The sequence below is a fragment of the Pinus tabuliformis genome, chromosome 2_1 (genome assembly GCF_031772625.1).
Source record: "Pinus tabuliformis cultivar Carrire ecotype Pingquan chromosome 2_1, CPIR1, whole genome shotgun sequence".
In the NCBI taxonomy this organism is placed as follows: domain Eukaryota; kingdom Viridiplantae; phylum Streptophyta; class Pinopsida; order Pinales; family Pinaceae; genus Pinus; species Pinus tabuliformis.
Window position 1 is genome coordinate 709,759,119 of NC_142299.1, and position 22,828 is coordinate 709,781,946.

The window sequence follows — 22,828 nt, forward strand, 5'->3', positions numbered from 1 at the left end:
TATGAGGACATTCTCACCTGTAGCAATGGACCATCTAAGATTCTGCAGAAAAAAAGATTGTATCTTCCTGAAGTTCAACCAGATAGTGGAGCCATTTTTGATACCAATAGAGGAGCGCCTGTGCCAATATGAGATATTCCGCCCCTTGAGATATTTTTGTCTGATGAAGGAGCTCCAAGGATTGCTGCCATATATGCCTCGGTGAAGGGATTTGCAAAGAAGCGCCTTTCCAAAGGACCTTAAGTGCAGGAGGCCCCAACCGCCTGTTTTCCTTGGCCTGGTGATGGAGTCCATTTTAACCAGGTGGAGCTTGGAATGTAATGAGCGACCGCCCCACAAATAATTTGCAGCAAGAGACTTCATTTTGTTTGTGACTGTTGCAGGCAGAATGAAGAGATGACTCCAAAAGACAGCAAGTTGTGAGAGCACAGATTGTACCAATATGAATCTGCCAGCAAGAGAGAGGAAGCGATGTTCCCATCTTGAAATTTTGTTGTAGAAGCGGTCAATAATCCAGATCCAGTCACAGATACGGTACCCTTTGGGTTTTAACCGGAATCCTAGATAAGTAAAACCATCCTTAAGCAGCGCTAGGTTGATGCCGAAACAGTCAGCAATCCATTGAGCAATATGAAGGTTGGTGTCATTATGATATAGGACGGTCTTGGTTTTATTGATGGCCAGGCCCGTGGCCAAGTGAAACTTCTGAAGAATATCAAAGAGGCATGCCCACGTGGATTTGCAGAGAATGGCAAAGATCAGGATATCATCGACGAATAAATTATGCGAGAGAGTGATATCCTTGCACATCTTGACAGGCTTGCATCTTCCGTCGGAAACCGCTGAGTTTATGCGGATGCTAAGACAGTTCATAACCAGTATGAAAAGAAGGGGGGAGAGGGGGCATCCCTGGCGGAGCCCCCTCTCAGCTTTGAAGAATGGTGAGGGCTCTCCACATACAACATATACATAGAAATACAGAGGCATGGCATCTCTATAATGCATTCAAGAGAAAAAACAAAAACAGAAAGGGGAAAAGTATCAAGTCCCTGCTTAATGTAAAAAGACATTTTTAAAGAGTAAAAACAGAGTGTCCCTCGTAGGAAATACAGCTTCCCTACTAGACATATTTCACGGATTTCATTGGCATGCGTTAAAAAACATTATACTGCAGCTTTCCATATATGATTTCCTAGCATCAAGATTTCATGATTTTTTAAGCAAATTTCGTTGAAAGGAGACAACTACAACTAATTAACTCAACGTTGTTTCAGGCAACAATTTTGCTATTCTATTACCAGTTGAAAGAAGAAACGAGACAGCTGCAACTAATTAACTGTATGTTCGTTCTGCTGGCAGGCGACAGCCTATCAAATATCTGTCCCGACGTATTTCATATAGTTAATTGAAATGCGACACACATTTCCAAATCAAAACATGGATCCGACATACAACATATAAATAGAAATACAAAGGCATGGCATCTCTATAATGCCTTCAAGAGAAAAAACAAAAACAGAAAGGGGAAAAGTATTAAGTCCCTGTTTAATGTAAAAAGACATTTTTAAAGAGTAAAAACAGAGTGTCCCTTATAGGAAATACAGCTTCCCTACTAGACATATTTCACGGATTTCATTCGCATGTGTTAAAAAACATTATACTGCAGCTTTCCATGAAGACAGAGGGGGTGTTTCTGAGTTCAGCCATGTGGTGTTCATGTCACCATATCGATCTCCAAATACACCAGCTGAGGACACCAAATCTTCTACTTCCTTCATCTCCAAGGGTGTGAGCTCAACAGAAAGAGCACCTATGTTTTCTTCTAAGTTCTTCACTTTAGTTGTCCCAGGTATGGGTGCAACATCATTTCCCTGATGTTGCACCCAAGCAAGTGCCAGTTGCGAGGGGGAGCACCCTTTCTTTGAAGATATTTCACGTATTCCCTCGAATATAACCTTATTCTTTTCAAGATTCTCTTTACTAAACCTTGGCATAAACTGCACCAAATCAAAAACAAAAAAAGTAGGTTAAAAATATGCCATAAAATCAAAGATATGTATTCAAGTTGATCCACACCTAGTCATCAGGAAATAGAAGAAAGAAAATGAAGATATGGAAAGGCTAAGCGAGCATGTATGATGCATTTTCAAACAATATCTCTAGTTTGATTCATTCTTACTTCGAATGATTTTAGCTAAAATGTACGAAGTAAGAATAAATGGATCCAAAATACCTTTCTGAAATCACCATCTTCTAAATTGTCAATTAACTTTGCTCCAGCAGACAGGAAACCCCGCCCTAGAGGGCTATATGGCACAATTCCAATACCAAGCTCCCTGCAATGAAATGTTTAATTTTCAGTTTGTAACTTATAATAGTAGGTAAATGGCCACATGGAAAATCTGAACTCCAAAACATCCTGTACCTGCAAGTTGGAATAATCTCTTCCTCTACATCTCTACTCCACAAGGACCACTCTAATTGAACTGCTGTTATAGGATGAACAGCATGAGCTCTTCGAATTGTTGATGCAGAAGCCTCAGAAAGTCCAATGTATTTTATTTTCCCTTCTTCAACTAATTTTTTCAGTTCTCCAATCTGCAATAGATAGATAAAACATGTCAGCAAACAATAGTTAAGCATATAAATTTGGAAATTAAAAAGGCAAAACCAAGAAACACATAAATGAAGAGTTGATATGCAAGGGACCATTAAAGTGACAAACTTGCTCCTGTTGAAATGAATACACATCCAGATCTGATCATGGTTTATGTTTTGATTTTAATAGTTTGTGTATGGACAAGCAGAAAAGAGTTGCCAACACCTTCCATAAAATAAGTTCAACTTTGTCTAGGTCCTAAAAGATTAGGGCTGATGTGCAGATTGAGTATACCACTTAAAAATGAACTTCCGAGACAATAACAGTTTTCTGCATCAATTAAATATATTTCCAATTGTAAATGAAAACTGATAGTTTTCTCAGTTTTGAGCTCAGCATTTTACTAGAAGGAAATGCGGGAACGCCTTATACTTGCCATAAGCTAAGCGAACAAGTTTAACAAGGCATAAGACCTAAGCATTCAACTACTGAAATGGAAGGAGAAAAGGAAGCTCAGTGATCTGTAAACGTTTCAAAATCATAACCACAAAAGAAGCATCAACCTGTATAATGCATTTCTGCTCCAACCACTGCCCATCCCAAATCAAAAATGTGAGATGCCATCTATTACTTTTATCATAATTTTGTCAAACCACATCAAAAGAGTAGGCCAACAGATCAGAGGATAACATTGTATTTGTCTTGTAATCAAGAAACTTAATAAGTCAGCTCACTTTACTCCCCGACAATAAGACCACACAGTATGTAGTATGTCCGGTTGTAAGATTAATAATCTCAATATGTTACAAATGCATGATATCAGTAGTTATCCATAACAATAGGTCATGCTGCAGACTCATGTTGCTGGGAAAAGGGATATATATAGAGAGAGATGTGGGGCCATTTCTCACTGTTCATTGATTCTGTGAATAATTTGACCCTTTGGTCCCACTGCAGAATGATTCTCAACCAAGATTCCAAGAAAAAATATGAAAGAATTTTTTTCCTGACGACCTCCTAATTCTAATTCTGTATGGATCAAACTAGAAAGTTAAAGCAGAATGTCCAATAGATGAAGCCAAAAAGTCTTAATGAATGTATACACTTCTAGGAGTTGAAACTAGCATACTATATAAAGGCTATAGCTTGTCAACCAATTCCATTCATTCTACCAAACTGGGTATATGCTCTAAAATAAACTTACCGTATCAAACTAAAACGTTGATATTTGTGTCCTCCACAAAGTTAATATCAGGGATCACTGTATCAGTAAATGGAACATCAGTCAGGAGTTGATCTCATAAGAGAAATAAGAGCAAAAAAATATTTTGGAAGTTGCTTTGAGAAACATGCAATGAAGTCAAAGGCTGCACCTAATGACCTAGACATTCTTCAGATCCAATGGTAGGTCTAAAGGGTATCTATTTGGCAAAATCACCCAAGACTTGCACCCATCTCATCCCTTTTTCACCATCACATTCAGGTGAGGCAAACCGTAGGGAGAATGGAACCCTGGTGGATGGCATAATTTTCTGTCGACCTCGCTACTGAACCAAGGCCCCAATGGTGAATTAGTGAGAAACTAGAGTATATAGGAGATTATTGTAGTTTTCATACAAATAAATGAGAGTTATTGGGAGATATTTTCCTATTTCATAGAGTGCAACTCTTCATCACGCTTATCTATAGTACAAGTTAGGTTCTAATATAGTTTTAAAGGATGGTAAAAAATAGTAATTTTATGTTGAGTTTTGTAACTTGGCAGGTACTTTTAGTCTTGTGTCTTGATTAGAAGGACCTTGATTTGCCTCTTGAGGAGCTTGCATGCGACATGCAGAGGGTGCAAGTGAGTTGCACACATGCGAATGCGTTACATATGACATGCATGAAATGAGCATGTAAAGCAAGCTAAATTTATGACTTGTACTTTAGTTGTAGTAGAGAAAGCGAAAGATAGGATAGTTAACCAAAGTAATGTCACTTATCTTCAATTAACTTGACAAGCTAATTTTGGTTGTCAATCTTAGCTTAGGAAAGTTATAAATTGAGCCTAAAGTGAAGAGCTAAGACACAACAACAGCACAAGATTGAGAAAGGCTTCTTAGTGAGCGTGTGCTGGGTCTGAGAGAGTGCAGAAAGGTTGGTGATCAGTTTTGTATTTTCTCAGTTGGGCCATTATCCCAAGACGAGAGCCGAAATAAGTTTCGTGATTAATTTATTAATGAAGAACTGTTGATTGAGCAAAAATCTGTTTATGTGTATGTGATTAAGATTGAGTAATTTTGCTTCTGCAAAATATTTTTGTGTTAGGAACTTAGCTATGTATTCATTCAGTTGATAATTGCTAGGAACCGAATATTGGGTGCTGGGTTCGGGAAATTCTAACACGGTATCAGAGCACCAACTTTGAATCGATCTTGGAATTATAGGTGTTGTTGACCACATATTGTCAATAGTCCAGGGAAGTAGAATGCAAGGATACAAAAAAAAAAATTGAAGTTCAAAGTTATCAGCGAGCGCATTGTATCATTGTAAACCCAATTTTTGCAAGTTATATTATAAATGATGATAGTATGACCGTTTAATTATGTAACAACACCTAGGTAAGCCTTTGATTTTGGCGATGGATTTCATCCTAGGAAGATTTTTAACCTCACCAAATTATGTGTGTTTCTAAACACAAATAATCAGCAGAGTTTTTCTTCCAACTTAAACCCCAAAGCTAGGGTGGAATTCATTGACAAGGTCTTAGGTAAGTCCTAGTATTATATCGAGTCTTTGTAAAAGTGTGTTTGGGAATAATTTAAGCACATTTAGCTAAATTATTTTATTACAAACCACTTGGTCTATACTAGATCATATTGAGTCGTAGATTTGGGTAAAGTCGTGAGAGTCTATATGTGAAGGTGTATTCCCCCTTTGAGGGTTGAATTAATTGTAATTTGTAATATCTTGATGTAAAAAATATTTTTGTGCATGGTCCCTCAAGGCTCATACTTAGACACCATGGCTAAAATATTCGAGGGTGGAAAAAATATTAGTCCCCTCTAGTGTCAATTAATTAATTTTTCTAGCTAATTAAATTAAAATCCTAGGGCAGAAAATTAATTAATTTTGAGTCAAAAATAATTATAGAGAAATTTATTTCTCTCCAAGTGGAAAATTCGTAGGTCAAGGGAAAGTCAATTTTTGGAGGTCCCCCACCAAGGGAAAAATGGATATTTTAAGAAAATTTGAACCCTTGGACCTTGGTGGTTAAGTCAAAGTCAATTTTTTGAGGAAATTAATCCAAAATATTAATTTTTGGGTTAATTAAAAGTGGATTTTAAGAAAAATTCGAATTTTCCTCAAAATTAAAAATTCGATGGTGGAGATTAAAAGATGATCAAGTTATTTTCAATGTTCGAGATTATTTTGATGAGGATCAAGCCAATTAGTCGTTATTTTCCACTTGGAGGGATTTTTCTATTGGATATCTTTGGACGAGGTGATTTTTTTTGTACTGGGCTACATCTCTGTTGGGAACATTTTTTTCATAATAGAAAGACTTTGGGGTTCAATTCATGGTGTTCTTCTTCCGCTGATCTGTGGTATGTGTTAGCTATGTGTGATCCTATATTGTGTTGAATAGTTTTAATAAATTATTATTTCATTTATTAGTGATAAGAACATTCTATTGGTACACGCTATCTTAAGGGATCTGATTCACCATATGATCTAACAATTTTATTTTGAGAAAATTATAGAGATTTACAGGTACGCTAGCCTTTGGGCCCCAATTTCACAGACTGTGGGGAAGAGTCGACTATGTTTGGGCTCTAAGATTTTATTTTGGTAAATTATTTTGTAGGAGGGTTTTGGCCTGGTTATCTTATGAAATTATTCATCCATAAATTTTATCTCAAAATTTCTAGAAAAAAAATTATTTGATCTTGGGCTATCAAAGAATTAATTTGCTAATGAGAGCTAATAATATGTTTTGTAAATATTGTAGATATTTGTAAATAATTTTTTAAAACACTTGTATTTTAAAAATTTAAATTTTGTAGCACTTGGGGTTGGGGGTTTGGAAAATTTTCTCTTCATTTGTGCAGGTGAAATCTTTCGAGGATCACAAAAGAAATTGGCATTCGAGACCTCAGAAACCCTATACGTCTAGGGTTTGAGGCTGAATTTCCTGAAGGATGTTAGCCATTTTTGGCTCATTTCTAGAGGGTTGTATTTGTCTGAAGGCTAGATCTGGCCTAATTGGACAGCTGCAGCCCTAAAGAGGCTAGATTAGCATAGCCGCTTCCCTCTTTTGCCCTATTATGCTTAGCCGCAGAGATTTTTAGGAGGTTATCATTGCTATAATTGTTTTACTTTGATCCAACTTTGTTTTTGCAGGCCTAAACGAAATTTCTCTAAGGGTTTTTGGCAACATTTTCTAGTGAAAAGGAAGAGGTTTGAAGCATTTAGGCCAAACGTTGCTATAGGGCCTTGAGGGTTTGGTTCTCTTCCCTAATCATCCATTGCTAATTGATTTCTCCTTTCTTGCAGCTAAAACAACTCACTGTATGACTGTCATAATCCTAGATCAGATCTGAAGTTGATCATATAGTGGTATAATTACATCATAATCATTCTAAAGAGATCCTAAATAACACCAAGACTTATCATAAATGTTTGGTTGTCACCTTACGTAATTTTGATGACTGATTGAGTCTATTGAAAGACTAACATTATCATTGCAGAAGTCCGAAACAAGCTTGCAGCAGTCTGATCTTTCCTTGCAGTGATTGTGCAGTGGCATCTTTACATGGTTTCTAGCGCATATGCTTGGATGTTATGATTGGCTGTATTCCTAGCATCTTGGTGATGCCTTTTGTGCCTTGATTTTCTAACTTGCTTGTGATTCTGGGAGGTCTGATATACTGCTTCTAGGATCTGATATAAGTTCACTCTACAGTGGTGTTCTTAAAATCATAATTCGCAATAATCTCTCCCTTTGCCTTGAGGATAGCCTAGCTTTATCATTTGCATTATTGGGCTTGCATTGCTCGGCTTTCCTTTCAATTTTTGAAGGACTGTTATGTTAAATTAGAAGTCTGATATATGCATCATTAAATCTGATCATTGATATAGCAGTGGTAAAAATTGGCTTCTAGAGTCTCTAAAATTCATAAAGAAATAAATCTAATTCACAGGGACTCTTGTTTGAAGGATTGCAGTGAATTTTGGAGGATTGTTTAGGTCTGATATATCACCTACAGCAGTGATATAAACACCTAACAGGGACATAATAAGCAATCTACAGTCATACCTTCTCATTGGCATATATCTTGCATTGTTGGGTTACTTCACTAATAGGGATTGTATGACATCTCTTGTGATTTGTGGAAGGACTGCCCCCATAGCTTGTTGTAGGGAGACAACTAGAACGGAGAGGGCGGGGATTAGAGTGACAACCCATTAATTTTAGGCAACAATGGTATGTTCTATGCTTTAGAGCAATTTTACTTCAATTTCTGTATTAACCCAGTATCAATATTCAGACTAGTAATCACATCAACATGATAGCAAAATGCAAATAGAACATAAACATAAATAGCAGAAGACAAGCCAAGACAAGACGACACAAGATGTGACACCAGCCAGGGACAAACCCCAATGTGGGAAACCCTTGATCAAATCTTCTTTTAGTCTTCAATAGTTCAGCAAAGAGAGATAGTACAATTTACAAATTTGATCATTTATAACAGCAGCAAAAGTTCCCTAACCAGAAAAGTCAACGTTTGTCAACAGAGCAGATTTGACCCTCAGCAAATCGGTCAACTTTAGTCAACTTCGGCCTCCAAACAGCAAGATAAAACAACCCTCAAAACGGTCAAATTCAGCCCAGTCAAAGTCTGGTCAAACAACCCACCTATGGTCAGCCCTAGCTACAGTCAACGTTGATTCAAACTACCTGGAAATTTGGTCTCCTGAAATTTTGGCCTCCTGAAATTTCGCTCTCTTGAAATTTCGAACATGTGGAGACAGAGATGCCTAGAAATCCATACCCAATCAATGAGGACAGAGAGAGAGGTGTGAAGATGAGTGTGTCCAAATGAGGCTAAGTCACCTTCTATTTATATGCAACGTTGAGGATGAATAGATTTGAATTTTGGGCTTTTGAGCCTACATAAGTTTGTTGCCTGACCTTGACAATTTGACCATAATCAAAATAAATTCATAACTTCATTTGTACAAGTCAAAATTGGATGATCTTTAGATCAATCCTACACCTCTCGGAGAGAGAAATCCAAGAAAAATATCAGCTATCATAAATAAGATGGCCCATGTGGAGTTTGGCCCTAGTTTCCAATTTTAACACTCCCTCTCAACTAGGGAGAACTCCATCTACTAATCCATCTGCCAATTTGTACTATCTCTGCCATCAATGCATTGCTCTGCTCCGTTGAACTATGAAGAAGAAGAAGTGATCGAGAATGTATCATACCATTCTATACTGACCCAAAGTCAGTCCCAATCAAAGGAGAGTGTCTCATACCACTCTTACTGACCCGAAGTTAGTTCCAATCAAAAGAGAGTGTCTCATACCACTCTTACTGACCCAAAGTCAGTTCCAATTGATCCTAGATCAATATCGGTCATCCTAGCATAGGGAGTACGGTAGTACACAATGCATCCATCGGTAGTACTATGGTCCCTATCCTCATTTCCCTACTCATTGGCCAGATGAGAGGTACTTTCCATGAGTCCCAAAATGCATGGGTAGGATGTCTTAGCAGGAGAAGGATGAACCACTCATCCTGCCTACATGTCGCCAAAGGGTATCGCAGGGGAAGGCTGAACCACTCACCCTGTACATAGCAAACCACTAGGGGAAGGTTGAACCACTCACCCTATGGTTGCTCATCGCTCCAAGAAGTACCCCAAGACCCCCGGAGCTACCAGAGCTCAATTCCTATCTCATACAAGACCCTCATAAGAGCATCTTGCCTCGACTCCAAGTCATTCTCAAAAGGCCAAGAACTTGACCTTCCCTAGGGGCTTTGTCAGAATATCGGCAACCTGCTCATCAGTCCCAATGTGATGGAGCCTTATTGCTCCTCGTTGTACCATATCCCTGATAAAGTGGTACCTAATATCTATATGCTTGGGGTGATCATAAAACACATGATTCTCTGATAATCGAATCTCACTCTAGTTGTCGCAGAGGATCACGGTGGTATCCAACATGTCCAAACAACTCACTGAAGAGCTTCCTCAATTAGACAGCTTCACAAGAGGTCATACTAGTAGCTATGTATTCGGCCTCAGCGGTGCTCAAGGCAACCATTTTCTGCTTCCTACTCATCCAGGATATCGAAGCAAAACCCAAAGAAAAACAACATCCATAAGTGCTCTCGCGATCCACCACACTGCCAGCCCAATCAGCATCAAAATAACCATGAAGCCTCACATCTCCGGCAGTGTATCTCAGTCCATGAATGATTGTGCCTGAAGATATCTCAGAAGATTCTTGGCACCAATCCAATGTATATGATGAGGCTCAACCATATATTGGCTCAACCTCTATCGTGTATGTTGAGACTGTCTGTGGAGGGTAAGAATGCATGCCCCGAAGAACAACTAAGTTTCCATCCGACCCTGTAAACTCCATCTCCAACTTCCTCCAATCAGTAGTGACTCGACCAAGAGAATAGAGCCACTAGACACCCATCACCACATTGGTGTCTGGTACATCCACCACAAAGAAATGGTCGTGACTGAATAGTTCCCCATGGTCACTGTCAAAGCGGGAACATATCGCGTACACTGCATGGTCTTGTCCCCAGCACAAGGACTGAGATTCCCTCAAACTTCTTGGTCATGATCCCTCTCCTTTGGACCATCTATGCATCGATGAAGACGTGGGTGGCCCCACTGTCCACCAAAACTTAGACATGTTGTCCCTGCACGGTGCCCCTGATCCTCAACGCCAAAAACTTGGGTACCCCACGTAAGGACGCAAGGACCCCTCCTGCTGGAGCGAAAGGAGCTCCCCCTGGTGGTGATGGTCCACTCTCCACACGTGCCCGTTGTCATCTCCGCCTGCCTCCAACTCTACATAGTCCTCCTGGTCACTGTTAGAGAAGACCTCAATGTAATGGCCCTTGTGTGTTGTGCATCTATGGCCTGGTGCCCAAGGTTCCTGACAGGTGAAGCATAGCTTCCTCCTCTGAAGGTCTCTCCAAGTCTCCTCATCCAACTGTTGGAACCCCTGTCTAGGTGGTATCTATGCTCTGGCCTTGGGTAGAGCACCCTGCAAGTCCTGAGCTCTCCCAACTGCGTCCTGCAAGGTGGTGGGCCTATTGGACCTCACCAATCCCCTCAGTGGCTCTGCTAGCTCCTCTATGAACATGAAAACCCTCCTGGCCTCTGATAGATCGGGCACCATCACTGACAATCTCAGAAACTCGGAGATGTAGACCTCAGCACTCCCTGTCTGCTTGAGCCGTGTCAACTCCCCAAAGTGCTCCTCCGGGTCTCTCCTCTCAAAATGCTCCAACACCCTCCTAGTGAAATCCTTATGGGTTGTAACTCCTGCATGCCCCATCGTGGTTAGCCCATGGAACCACCAGTCATGGGCTTCCCCCTCTAAATGCAATGTGGCAATTTTAATTGCCTCCACCTCTGTCATCTGATTGAGTTGGAAGTAGACATCTAACTTCTCAACCCATGCCCTAGCTGAGCTCTTGGATGAGCCATCAAAAGTTGGGAGGAACAATCTCCCCATGGTGCGCTGCAAATCAGTGCCATGTGCATAGCCTCCTCCACCCTGTCCCTTGCTCCTATTGTTACCCTTCAGCTGGCAGAAGTCCTTAAAGGTAATAGCCTCTCTAAATTCAGGCCCATAGGACTGATAACCCACAAAATAGTCCCCCATGGGCATCTCCTCCTACCCTTGCGTCCCTCTAGCACTGGATGCTAAAAACATGGGGATAGTGGATCTAGGTGGTGTACTAGGAACAAGTGGTACGTTGGGAGCATTAGTTGCGTGGTGCTGCGAAGTCCCAGAGCATTCACCCAATTGAAATTCCCCCTGAATTCCTTTGCCCTTGTTGTTGCTGCAAATCTACTGCCTCATCTCATCAATACCCTTAGACAAATCATGAATGGCCTTGAGAAGGTGTTGGGCAAACTCCTCTTTACTTCTTCTGTCTCCCTCATTATCCCCCGTGTTTGGCCTCCCAACCTCTGGTTCAACTGTCACTGGATCAGGGGTAATTTGCAACTACCTTTCTCTACTCTTGTACCTCTGCCTCTGGTAAGTCAGGTTTTGTTGATCTTTTGGTGTCATAGACTGGTAGCTACTTCCACAAGCTGAGCCAAGACTATGAGCTCTGATACCACTGTAATATTCCTAAGGGAAATTTACAATGATAAACAAAGAAAACATAGCAAAAAAACACACACAAATTTTACACCACATTAAACACCTATACAATGCCAAAATTTGCGCTGAGCTGAGCCATTTTATTAAGATAAATGATGGGGGTACAATATAAGATCAAAATGCATGCACCTAGGCTTGCCCAAGGCAAGCAAACAATTCCTAGGTGATGAAATCCGCTGCTCGAACACAAGTGTGGTTGTCCCCAACAAAACTCTGCATTGGCCCTCAAAAAACTGCACTGCTAGCTGCAAGAAATGGTTGTTAGGACCTCCTCAGGTGCTCAGAAAATTCTGGGAAATTAACCCCGACCTCTCCACCAATAACCCACAAAAACCCAACAAAGGTTTTGCCAAATGTTGACCTTGGAATTTCGGCTCAACTTCTCCTAGCTCCACTAGCTGCTGGGTATTTCGCCCCACCTGTAAATGTCACTGTCGTAGGCCCCCAAAATGGTTGAGATGTTCAGCAAAGCACCTTCCGAAACTCCCCCACAAGTTTCAACCCCAAATTCCTCTTCCTTCCAATGCCCCATGTGCAGCCCAAAGAGGTACTGCGCAGGCCCACACAATCCCTGTTGATGAGTGCTTGGCCCAATCAAATCCTCCCTGAAAGAGGCCCTGAAACTCCCCTAAATCTTCAGCAAGTATTGTCCTTTGATTGTCCCGATGACCCAGCAAATCAATTGTCCAACAACAGCTCCTCCTATGACTGTGTGTTTCCTCTTCTTGCGTCCCACTGCTGAACCAAATCCACACATACGCTAAAATGGTTCTCAGATCAGATTTAAGGTTGATGAAGACTCCCCCCTAGCACTGGCACTTGAGGTCCACCGAACCAAGGGTGAGATTCTCACCTAAAGGATCTTATGCTCAACAGCACATGCAAACTTGGCATCCATCTCAAGCGTGCTAGTCAAGGTGAATATTCAAATGATCAAGATGCCCAAAAATGAGTGCCTCCTCCTATTTTGTCATTGTGCCTCCAATTTGCCCATGTGGGGCCCACCCATCAGTTTCCTCCACCTTTCCCCTCCAAGAGTGCGTATTTCCAAGAGGGTAGTGTATTCCCTCCTTGGTGTGGTCCCCACCATCCACTAACCATTCAATTTTCCCCTTTCTCCTATGTTGGGCCCTTGCCTTAGCTCCAAAACTTCAAGTGGGGTCCTACAACCCACTTTTCCTCAGTGAAAGTCCAAAACATGACAAAATTGGCAAAAATGGATATTTACCCTTAGGAATATTGCTAAGTGGGAATATGACAGGAAGTACGGCAGTACACGATGCATCCATATGTAGTGCAGTGGTCCCTATCCCCTTTTCCCAACTCGTTGGCTAGATAAGAGGTACTTTCCATGAATCCCAGACTACATGGGTAGGATGTATGTTGGGGCATCTGCAGGAGAAGGTGAACCACTCATCCTATGCATATATCATCAATCGTAGGGGAAGGTCAACCACTCACCCTACACACATGTCATCAATCGTAGGGGAAGGTCAACCACTCACCCTATACACAGTGCACCTATAGGGAAAGGTCAACCAATCACCCTATGGTTGCTCATAGCTCCAAGAAGTACCCCACAATGTTGCGAAAATCGTAATCGGGATAATATCGGCGAGGGGAAAAAATCAGAAAATACAAAAATAATAACCGTTGCAGCTCCAGGTATATATTTCTTGGGCCAATACCATTCAATGTTGATGAATCCACCTTTTTACAATATCCCTCAACCACACATAACTGTATTCTCAATGCAAAGGTTTGTATCCAACTTTCAGTGCCCTAATGCTACAACGCTTGTTGGGTGTATTATCTGGGTGTTTCACTAATAGACAAGAGCCAACACTGTTGGGTATTCTCATTCGTTCCATGATTAACAGGAATCAAACAAGCTCCACACAGGTTCAATTTGACACATTAAAACTGATTTCTGGGCGTACAAACAATCAACACAAAGATTGAATTGCAGACAATGCAAAGAATACAAAAATGGCAGTCTAGCATTGATACATTCATTCCACAAGTTCTGGTTGTCACATCATGCCATTGATTTTCAAAAGACACACTAGACTCTTCAAACCAAGTAATGGATTTCAGATTTGTTTGTAATAGTCCACAATTCCTTCCGCGATTTTTTCCCATCGAATTTTTTCAACGATTTTTTCGGCATTTTTTTGGGAAAAAAACTTTCGTAAAAATCACACGATATTATCGGTTAAGTGAAAAAACCGCAATTTTTTTATTTTATCGTACTACCCCAAGCCCCAGGAGCTCCCAAAGCGCAGTTTCCAACTCAAGAAAGACCCTCATGAGAGGGTCCTTCCACGACTCGAAATCTCTCTTGGAAGGCTAAGAATTTGACCTACCCCAAGGGCTTCGTGAGAATGTCGGCAATCTGCTCATCAATCCTGATGTGTTGGAGCCTTATTACTCCCCGTTGTACCATATCCTGGATAAAGAGGTATCTAATATCAATGTGCTTGGAGTGGTCGTGGAACATGGGATTCTCTGAAAGGTGAATCCCACTCTGGTTATCGCAATAGATCACAATGGTATCTAGCACGTGCCCAAATAGTTCACTGAAGAGCTTCCTCAACCATAAAGCTTCACAACAAGCCATACTTGTTGATGTATTCAGCCTCGACGGTGCTTAGAGCAACTCATTTTTGCTTCCTTCTCATCCAAGAAATCGAAGCAGACCCCAATGAGAGGCAACATTCAAACGTGCTCTTTCGATCCACCACACTGCCTGCCTAGTCAACATCAAAATATCCATGAAGCCTCAAATTCCCGACAGTGAATCTCAGCACATAGTTGATTGTGCCACAAAGATATCTCAAGAGATTCTTAGCAGCAATCCAATGTATGTGATGAGGCTCAACCATAAACTGACTCAAAGTATTCACAACGTTGCATATGTCTGGTCAGGAGTTTACCAAGAACATTAGAGCCCCCACAAGTTGTTGATACTCGAAAGGGTTTGCCAATTCGGTTCCAACAACACTTCCACATAGCTTCCTGAAGTTGAGTTCCATCAAAGTAGACACAGACTTGCAATACACCATCCCACATCTCTCGAGCAGCTTCACAATGTATTTTCCTTGAGAAAGGAAAATCTCACCTAGATTTTGCCAAACCTCCAGGCCTAGGAAGTAATGCATCAGTCCTAGGTCCTTCATCTCGAACTTGGAAGTCAACTCCCTCTTGCATTGATAAATGAGAGGGTCAACATCTATCAAAAAGAGGTCATCAACATAAAGGACCAAAATGACAGACATGTCCTTTTCAACCTTGAAGTATAGGTTTGGATCAGCATAACTCCTCGTAAATCCCAACTTCATAAGATAATTGTCAATCCTCTCATACCGGGCCCTAGGGGCGTGCTTCAACCCATAAATGGCTTTCTTCAACTTGCATACAAGTGTCCTTCGATCTTGTACTTCGAACCCCTGAGGTTTTTCCAAGTAGACTTCCTCCTTCAGCGAGCCATGCAAGAAAGCAGTCTTGATGTCCATTTGATGTAGGCTCCGTCCTTTATTGGCAGCGAGAGAAATAATAGATCTAATAGTGGTGTATCGGGCAATCGGTGAAAATATCTCGTCATAGTCCACTCCTTCCTTTTGAGAGAAGCCTCGAGCAATGAATCTAGCCTTATATTTTTCAACACTCCCGTCAGCTCCATGTTTAATTTTGTAAAGCCATTTAGATGTGACCACAGACTTGTCCTTAGGTCTAGGCACCGCGTCCTAGACATCATTCTTCATGATCAATTCATATTCTTCATTCAACGCATCTTTCCATACTTGGTGCTTTACGGCTTCTTCGAACGAGCATGGTTCAGCTTGAACAATAGTACTCATAGCAACCTAGTACCCTTTATACCTGTTCAACTTCTTACTTTCGCGAAATGTCCCTCTTAGAACGGTATGTCTTTCAGTGTCTTCGAGAGTATCTTTGAGCCATAGTGGTCGTTTCCTTAGGGTAGAGGGATCACCAAGAGGTGGATCAATAGGATCCATTGGGCCTTCAACATCGGGCATAGGCTCATACGTCAGAGGTTCATCTTTTTTTTGGCAGCGTCATCATCATCCTTCCTTGGGATAGGGATATCTCTGGCTTTCCCAAGGGCAGTGTCTTCATCAAAGGTAACATCACGGCTTACTTCCACATCTCTTTGACTAGGCACATAGATTCTATATGCCTTTGAATTTTCACTATAGCCAACGAATATGCCTTTCTTCCCAAAACTTATTCCTTTTCTCTTTAGGCACATGAAAATACACAGGCCAACCAAATATTCTAAATTGAGAAACATCAGGTTTCTTACCAATGAAGACCTCCTCAGGTGTCTTAAAATCCAAAACTTGATGCGGGCTCCTATTTTGAACATACATGGCAGTGTAGGCAACTCCTCCCCATACGAATGTCGGTAGAACTTGATCATGGAGCATGGCACAGGTGGCTTCCATGATTGTTCGATTCTTCCTTTCAGTAACTCCATTTTGCTCAGGAGTGTATGGAACAATTGTCTCCCTCTTAATGCTAGCCTCTCTGCAAAAGTCATTAAATTCATTTGATTTATATTTGGTTCCATTGTCGGTCCTCAATATCTTGATCTTCTTCCTTGATTGATTTCCCACCAATGCTTTGAAAGAACATAACCATTTGAACACTTCATCCTTATTCTTCAAGAAATAAATCCATGTTTTGTGTGAAAAGTCATCCAAAAAGATTGCATAATATAAGTATCCTCCCAGTGACGTTACAGGTAACATACCAAATAGGTCAGAATGGACCAATTGAAGAAAATCGGTTGTGTTGCTCTCACTAGAAGAGAATGGTCCCTTTATATGTTTCCTAGTTGCACAACCCTGACAAACACCTTCATGGTTCATGTTAAACTCGGGCATACATGTGACCATCTTCCTTACCCCAGGTAAGGCTAGGTAATGTAAGTGGGCAAATCTCCAGTGCCATAGCTCAGATTGAAGAGAAGTATTGCTTGCCAAAGCTCCCAAAGGACTTCCTCCAACTTGATAGAGACCATCAACCTTAAATCCAAGAGTAAATGCATCTTTATGGTTTCTTTGCCAAATACATACCTTTCCATTAATGAATGCTACCTTGAAGCCTTTATCTTCCATCATAGAAATAGACACCAGGTTCTTCTTCAAATTGGGCACATACAATACTTCTTGAAGATGAATTGTTTGACCTTGATTCAAGAGAAGAGTGATAGTACCTATCCCTTTCACAAGGTAGGTGGAATTATCTCCAAGTATGATCTTCAAATTAGTCTTCTTTTCAACCAAATTTGAGAGGGCCTCCTTGTATCGAGTGAAGTGCCTTGAGGCTCCACTATCAATCAACCAATGATCCAAAGTAACTGGAGGAGAGGCAGTAGATAGAGCGGAAATAAGATAGAACTCATCTTGATTTTCTACAACATTACTTTCATCATACCTGGTATTTCTCATCCTTTTGGGAGGTCAACCATTTCCATTTCGAGCAGCGGCAGCATTTCTCTTTCCTTTGTTGTTGAACCTATTGTTCCTTTGATTTCCATTGCATTTGAAATTATTGTTGTTGTTGTTGTCATCATCCCTTGGAGTATTCCTTTTGTGAGGGCGCTCTCTAGCATAATGGTTGAACCTGTTGTAATTGTAGCACCTTCCTTTTCTTCCTTCTTTGAATCCCTTCTTGGATCTTTGACCCTGTCTTCTCGGACCAACATTATTCTTCCTCTTTGCATGTGCGGAGAAAGCAATAGGTTCATTTCCATTGGAGGGCTTATGTCTCTCCATCATTCTTGTCTCCTCTTGAGTGCATCTAGTCAATAACTCATCAAAACCAGGTATCCTGTCATTGTTGAGAATAGTGGTGACAAATACATCCCAAGGTCTTGAAAGACCTCCAACTGCAATGAGAGTGACTCTATGTCAACAATAACTTCTCTAATAGATAGTAGGTCATTCTTGATTTGAGTTATTCTCATGAAGTAGGATTGGATAGACTCCCCTTTATCCATCTTGAAGTCCTTCAACTTGTTTTTGAGAAAGAGGATTTGATTTGCATTGTTCACTTTGAACATCCCAACCAGCTTATCATACATCTCCTTAGGTGTTTCTAAATCAGAAATATAGGCAACCAAATGCTTTTGAATGGAGTCAATGATAATTTTCTTAGCTTTGACCTCACCTTTCTTATACTTCATCTTAGGAGCAGTCAGTGCATTTGAAGGAGGCTCCACCACTTTTCCCTGCACATAGTCCATTGCATCATGCTCTTCCAAAATCAAGTCAAAAGTCATTTTCCATGCATGATAGTCAGATTTGTCATTGAGCTTGTCCTCGGTCTTGAAGTAGGATGTAGAAGCCACAGAGACTTGTTCAATAGTCTTGTCCAACAGATCTCTTTTAGTGATTGCTTTTCTCTCTCTTGCTTGGGCTTTGTCTTCACCTGGGCTCTGATACCACGTTAATTTTAGTTAACAATGGTATGTTCTATGCTTAGCACAATTACTTCAATGTCCTTTTAGCAACCCAATGACAATTTCCAATTTAGTTTTACAATAATAATCACATTGACAGTAACTATAGATAGAACATGAATAACAAAATGCAAAAGACAAGCCAAGACAGGAGGGCACCACATTTGGTGGATGTTAGGGAAAAACCCCAAGATGGAGAAAACCCTTTGATAAATTCTTCTTATTATTATATCAAATGTTCAATAGAGAGAGTAAAAAAGTCAAAAGTGACTTTCCAAATCAAAGTCAAAATAGCCCTGTCAAATCTGTAGTCAACAACAGTGAAATTTTGCCCTAACCAATAAGTCAACGTTGGTCAACGCATCAGCAAACAGTGCTTTATGCAGCTTGGCCAAACCCAGTCAAACTCGGCCTTCTTTGCTGGTCAAAGTTAGCCCAAAATAGTCATGAAAACAGCGATCAAATTCTGCAGTCAACCCTGCAATTGGTCTGCAGTCAAAGTCAACATAATGCCTCGGTTCCTATGCCAATAAATGCAGCCTCCAAAAATGAAATTCTAACACAAAAATCGTAGTCAAATGTGGTCAAAACACCCCTGGTCAATGTTGGTCAAATCTACAACAAACTCTGAAATTTCGACCCTATAATTCGTCCTTCCGCTGCCACACGTGTGAGAAAAAGAGATGCCGAATAAGTTGTACAAACCAATCAGATGAAGAGAAAGAAGAATGTGTGAGATGAGATGATGCCAAATGAGGTTTGAGATCTCTTATATTTATACAAGTCGTTGAGGGTGAAGTGACATGTCTCTTGGGCTTCATGAGCCTACATGATGATGTGGCCGACCTTGACAATTTGCACATGTGAGGGCATAAATTCAAAAACACATTTCTACTTATCCAAATTTAATGATCTTTAGGTCAATTTTGGTCCTCTCGAAAAGAGGAATTCAATGCAATAATCATCTCCATTAAATGAGTTGTCCAAAGCCGAATTTGCCCCAGTTGCCAATTTTAACAAAAAGTCTCTCTTTCCTTGTATATATTCATGATTTTCCTAATAGAATGCATCATTCGTGGAGTTACCGATGTCTAGCCTAGCATGGTATCAGAGCACAGGTCCCATTTCAAGCATTCTATGCCCTGTGGCAGAAGAGGACGTGGAAAGAAGAATAACAGAGGCAGGGGTGGAAAACATTATCAAGGAGGAAGACCTGATCTTCATTGTATAAGGTGCAACAGAAATGGACATGATGCTTCCACATGCAAGCTCTCTTGCGACAAAATCAGACTAGAAAGGAAAATCACTAGATCCAGGGAAAGGTAAAGCACCTGAATCCACTCATTATATTGTGGATCATTGCAATATTGGAGTAACTAAAGACTTGTTTAATGCTTCACATGCTTCGAGGAAAGATGCATGGTTTCTTGATTCAGGAGTAACCTGCCACATGACCTTTCGAAGAGATTTCTTTGAAGAATTCACTAACAATGTAGATGGAACAATCTAATTTGCAGAAAAATCAAAACTCAAGCCATCTGGACTTTGCACCATCAGACTCAAACTACCTGGTCTCCCTGACTTTCTTCTACATGATGTTCTCTAGCTCCCAAAGTTGTGGAGAAACTTGTTGTCCTTGGTTCACATCCGCCCGCAAGGACACTCTATTCACATGTTTGATGGAAAGGTTGAGGTGAGAAAAGCATCAGACAACTCACTTGTCATGATTGGGATAAAAGAAGAAAGACACTTGAAGTTGTAATGAACCTCTGCTCGTGCACAAAACTTTGCATACTGTTCTTAGTATGTTGAAGGTACACTACCATCCAGTCTCTTATGGCATGCGAGATTTGGACATCTGAACTATGACAATGTTTGTTTATTGAAGAGAAATGGTGTTACTGGTTTTCCCACCATATCTAGGAAACTTAAGCAATGTGATGCTTGTATCTTAAGAAAACATAGCGAACAGTCATTTCATGATTCTCATTCCAAAGTACATAGAAAGCTTGAACTGATTCATTCTGACTTATGTGGCCCTGTGCATGTTCCTTCTACAAATGAAAATAAATACATGATGACTTTTATTGATGACTACACTAGAATGTGTTGGGTATATCTGTTAAAGAACAAATCTAAAGCTTTTGAAACTTTCAAAAACTTTATGCATGGAATGAAAACAATACACAATCTCATATTGGCTTTATTCGTACTAATAATAGAAAAGAATATACTTCAAATGAATTTGAAAACTATCTTCACTAGCATGGGATCCAACATCAAACAATTGTGCCTTATAATCCTCAACATAATGGTGCAGCCAAAAGAATGAACAGGAAAATCTTAAATATGGTACGTTCAATGATGTTTTTCAAAAATGTTAAGTTGATGTTCTGGGCTGACGCTGTTTTATGTGCAATGTATATTAAAAATCAATATCGATCTCATTCTCTCAAAAACAAGACTCCCTATGAAATGTGGTATGGTCACATTCCTTCAGTGACGCATCTCAGGGTTTTTGGTTCCACCTTTTATGCCTTGATACCTAAGGAGTAGAGAAACAAACATGGTGGAAGGAGTCAAAAATGTATCTTCTTGGGATACTCAGATACCTACAAAGCATATCGTCTCTACAATGGAGTAAATAAGAAGTTTATATTGTCTAGAGACGTGATATTTCTTTAATCTTTCCAAAACTGACAATGTTGTTGAGCGGCAACTTGATCGCTTAGACAGATTCGAGCATACAAAATCATTTTAGGAATTTGACAATGAGATTCCACATCTTGAAGGGGGGATCTCTATCCTAGATCAATCTGTGGAATCTCCTTCTGAAGCACTCTCTCCCCCTCATGAAGCTCCAACCACTTATCAAGAAGACACTTTGAGTGATGTGATTGAGGGAATTGGAAAGCTAAATCTTGATTCAGCCCCATCTCAGTCAATTAAACAACTCGGGCCATCTTAGGTCCTCCAAAATGGCTCTTCAAGACGCTTGAAAGTGTTCATCCTAATGAGGTTGGCAAGACAAGAATGAGAAGTTCTACTACACAAAATAGAGTTGATGTAGACGATTCTAATTCAACTGTTGATATGGATGTTTCTTATAATTATTAATTAAATCTGTCTACAGATTTCAAACCAACTTCCTTCAAAGAAGTTGCTTCTCATGATGAATGGAAAAAAGCAATGTAGAAAAATATGATGCTCTGATAAAGAATGGAACCTGGAAGTTGGCAGACCCTCCATTGGGAACCAAATTGATTGGCTTTAAGTGGATCTTGAAGAACAAGTATAAAGCAGATGGCTCACTTGACAAGCATAAAGCTAGGCCCGTGGTGAAAGGTTTTGACATAAGGAAGGGGTCTATTATGAGGATACTTTTGCCCCCACAGCAAAATGGGCTACCATTCAGACTCTCTTTACCCTGGCAACTCAAAATGGATGGAAAGTCCATCAAATGGATGTAAAAACTCCTTTCTTGAATGGAGCTATGAAAGAGAATGTTTTTATGTCTCAACCAGAAGAATTTTTTGTGAAGGGACAGGAGCACAAAGTATGCAAGCTTATCAAATCCTTGTATGGCCTCAAGCAAGCACCGTGAGCCTGGTACGAAAAATTGACTAAGCATCTTTTAAAACTAAATTTCAAACACTATGATCTTTATGATGCAACTTTGTTTGTCAAGAAAATTGGCAAAATTGTTGTATATATTATGGTGTATGTAGATGATCTATTGACGACAGGGAACAATGAAAATTACATTGCATCCATAAAGAAAGAATTGAGGAAAGGTTTTGAGATGACAGATTTGGGATATGTTCACTATTATCAGGGTATTGAAATAACCCAACATCCAAAGTTTGTATTCAACTCTCAAAAGAAGTACATTGGATATTTGTTGAACAAATTTGGCATGGTTGAGTGCAATCCTTTGACCACTCCAATGGAACAAAATTTAAAGCTCACATCTAAAGAAGGAAATGAATTTGAGGATGCAACAAAGTACAGACAGCTCGTAGGAAGTCTCAACTACCTGACTACTACTAGATCAGACATTTCATTTGTTGTTGGAATCCTTTCCAGGTTTATGCAAAAACCTTGTGAGGGTCATAGGTCTGTTGCAAAAAGATTCTAAGGTACTTGAAGGGAACTCAAGACTTTGGACTCAAGTATACATAGGTGGATGACTTCAGCTTGATTGGATACTCTCATATTTTGATGGAGATAAAGAAAATGGAGTATCTACTTCAGGTTATGTTATGAGTCTTGGATCAAGAGTTGTCTCCTAGAGGTCACGCAAACAGTCAGTTCC

The 22,828-nt window shown here is 40.2% G+C and overlaps 1 protein-coding gene across 1 annotated transcript in view; it reads right to left on the reverse strand.

Moving 5' to 3' along the window:
• Positions 1–1,265: 1,265 nt before the first annotated feature.
• The window catches only part of LOC149202562 (putative aldo-keto reductase 2), a 55,187-nt gene continuing 33,624 nt past the window's right edge, over positions 1,266–22,828 (reverse strand). Inside the window, exons 3-5 of the mRNA XM_089403189.1 lie at positions 2,426–2,598; positions 2,234–2,336; positions 1,266–1,997 (exon numbers count right to left, since the gene is read on the reverse strand). Coding sequence (XP_089259315.1) covers positions 1,656–1,997; positions 2,234–2,336; positions 2,426–2,598 — 618 coding nt within the window. The 3' untranslated portion in view covers positions 1,266–1,655. The remainder of the gene's footprint in view (positions 1,998–2,233; positions 2,337–2,425; positions 2,599–22,828) is intronic.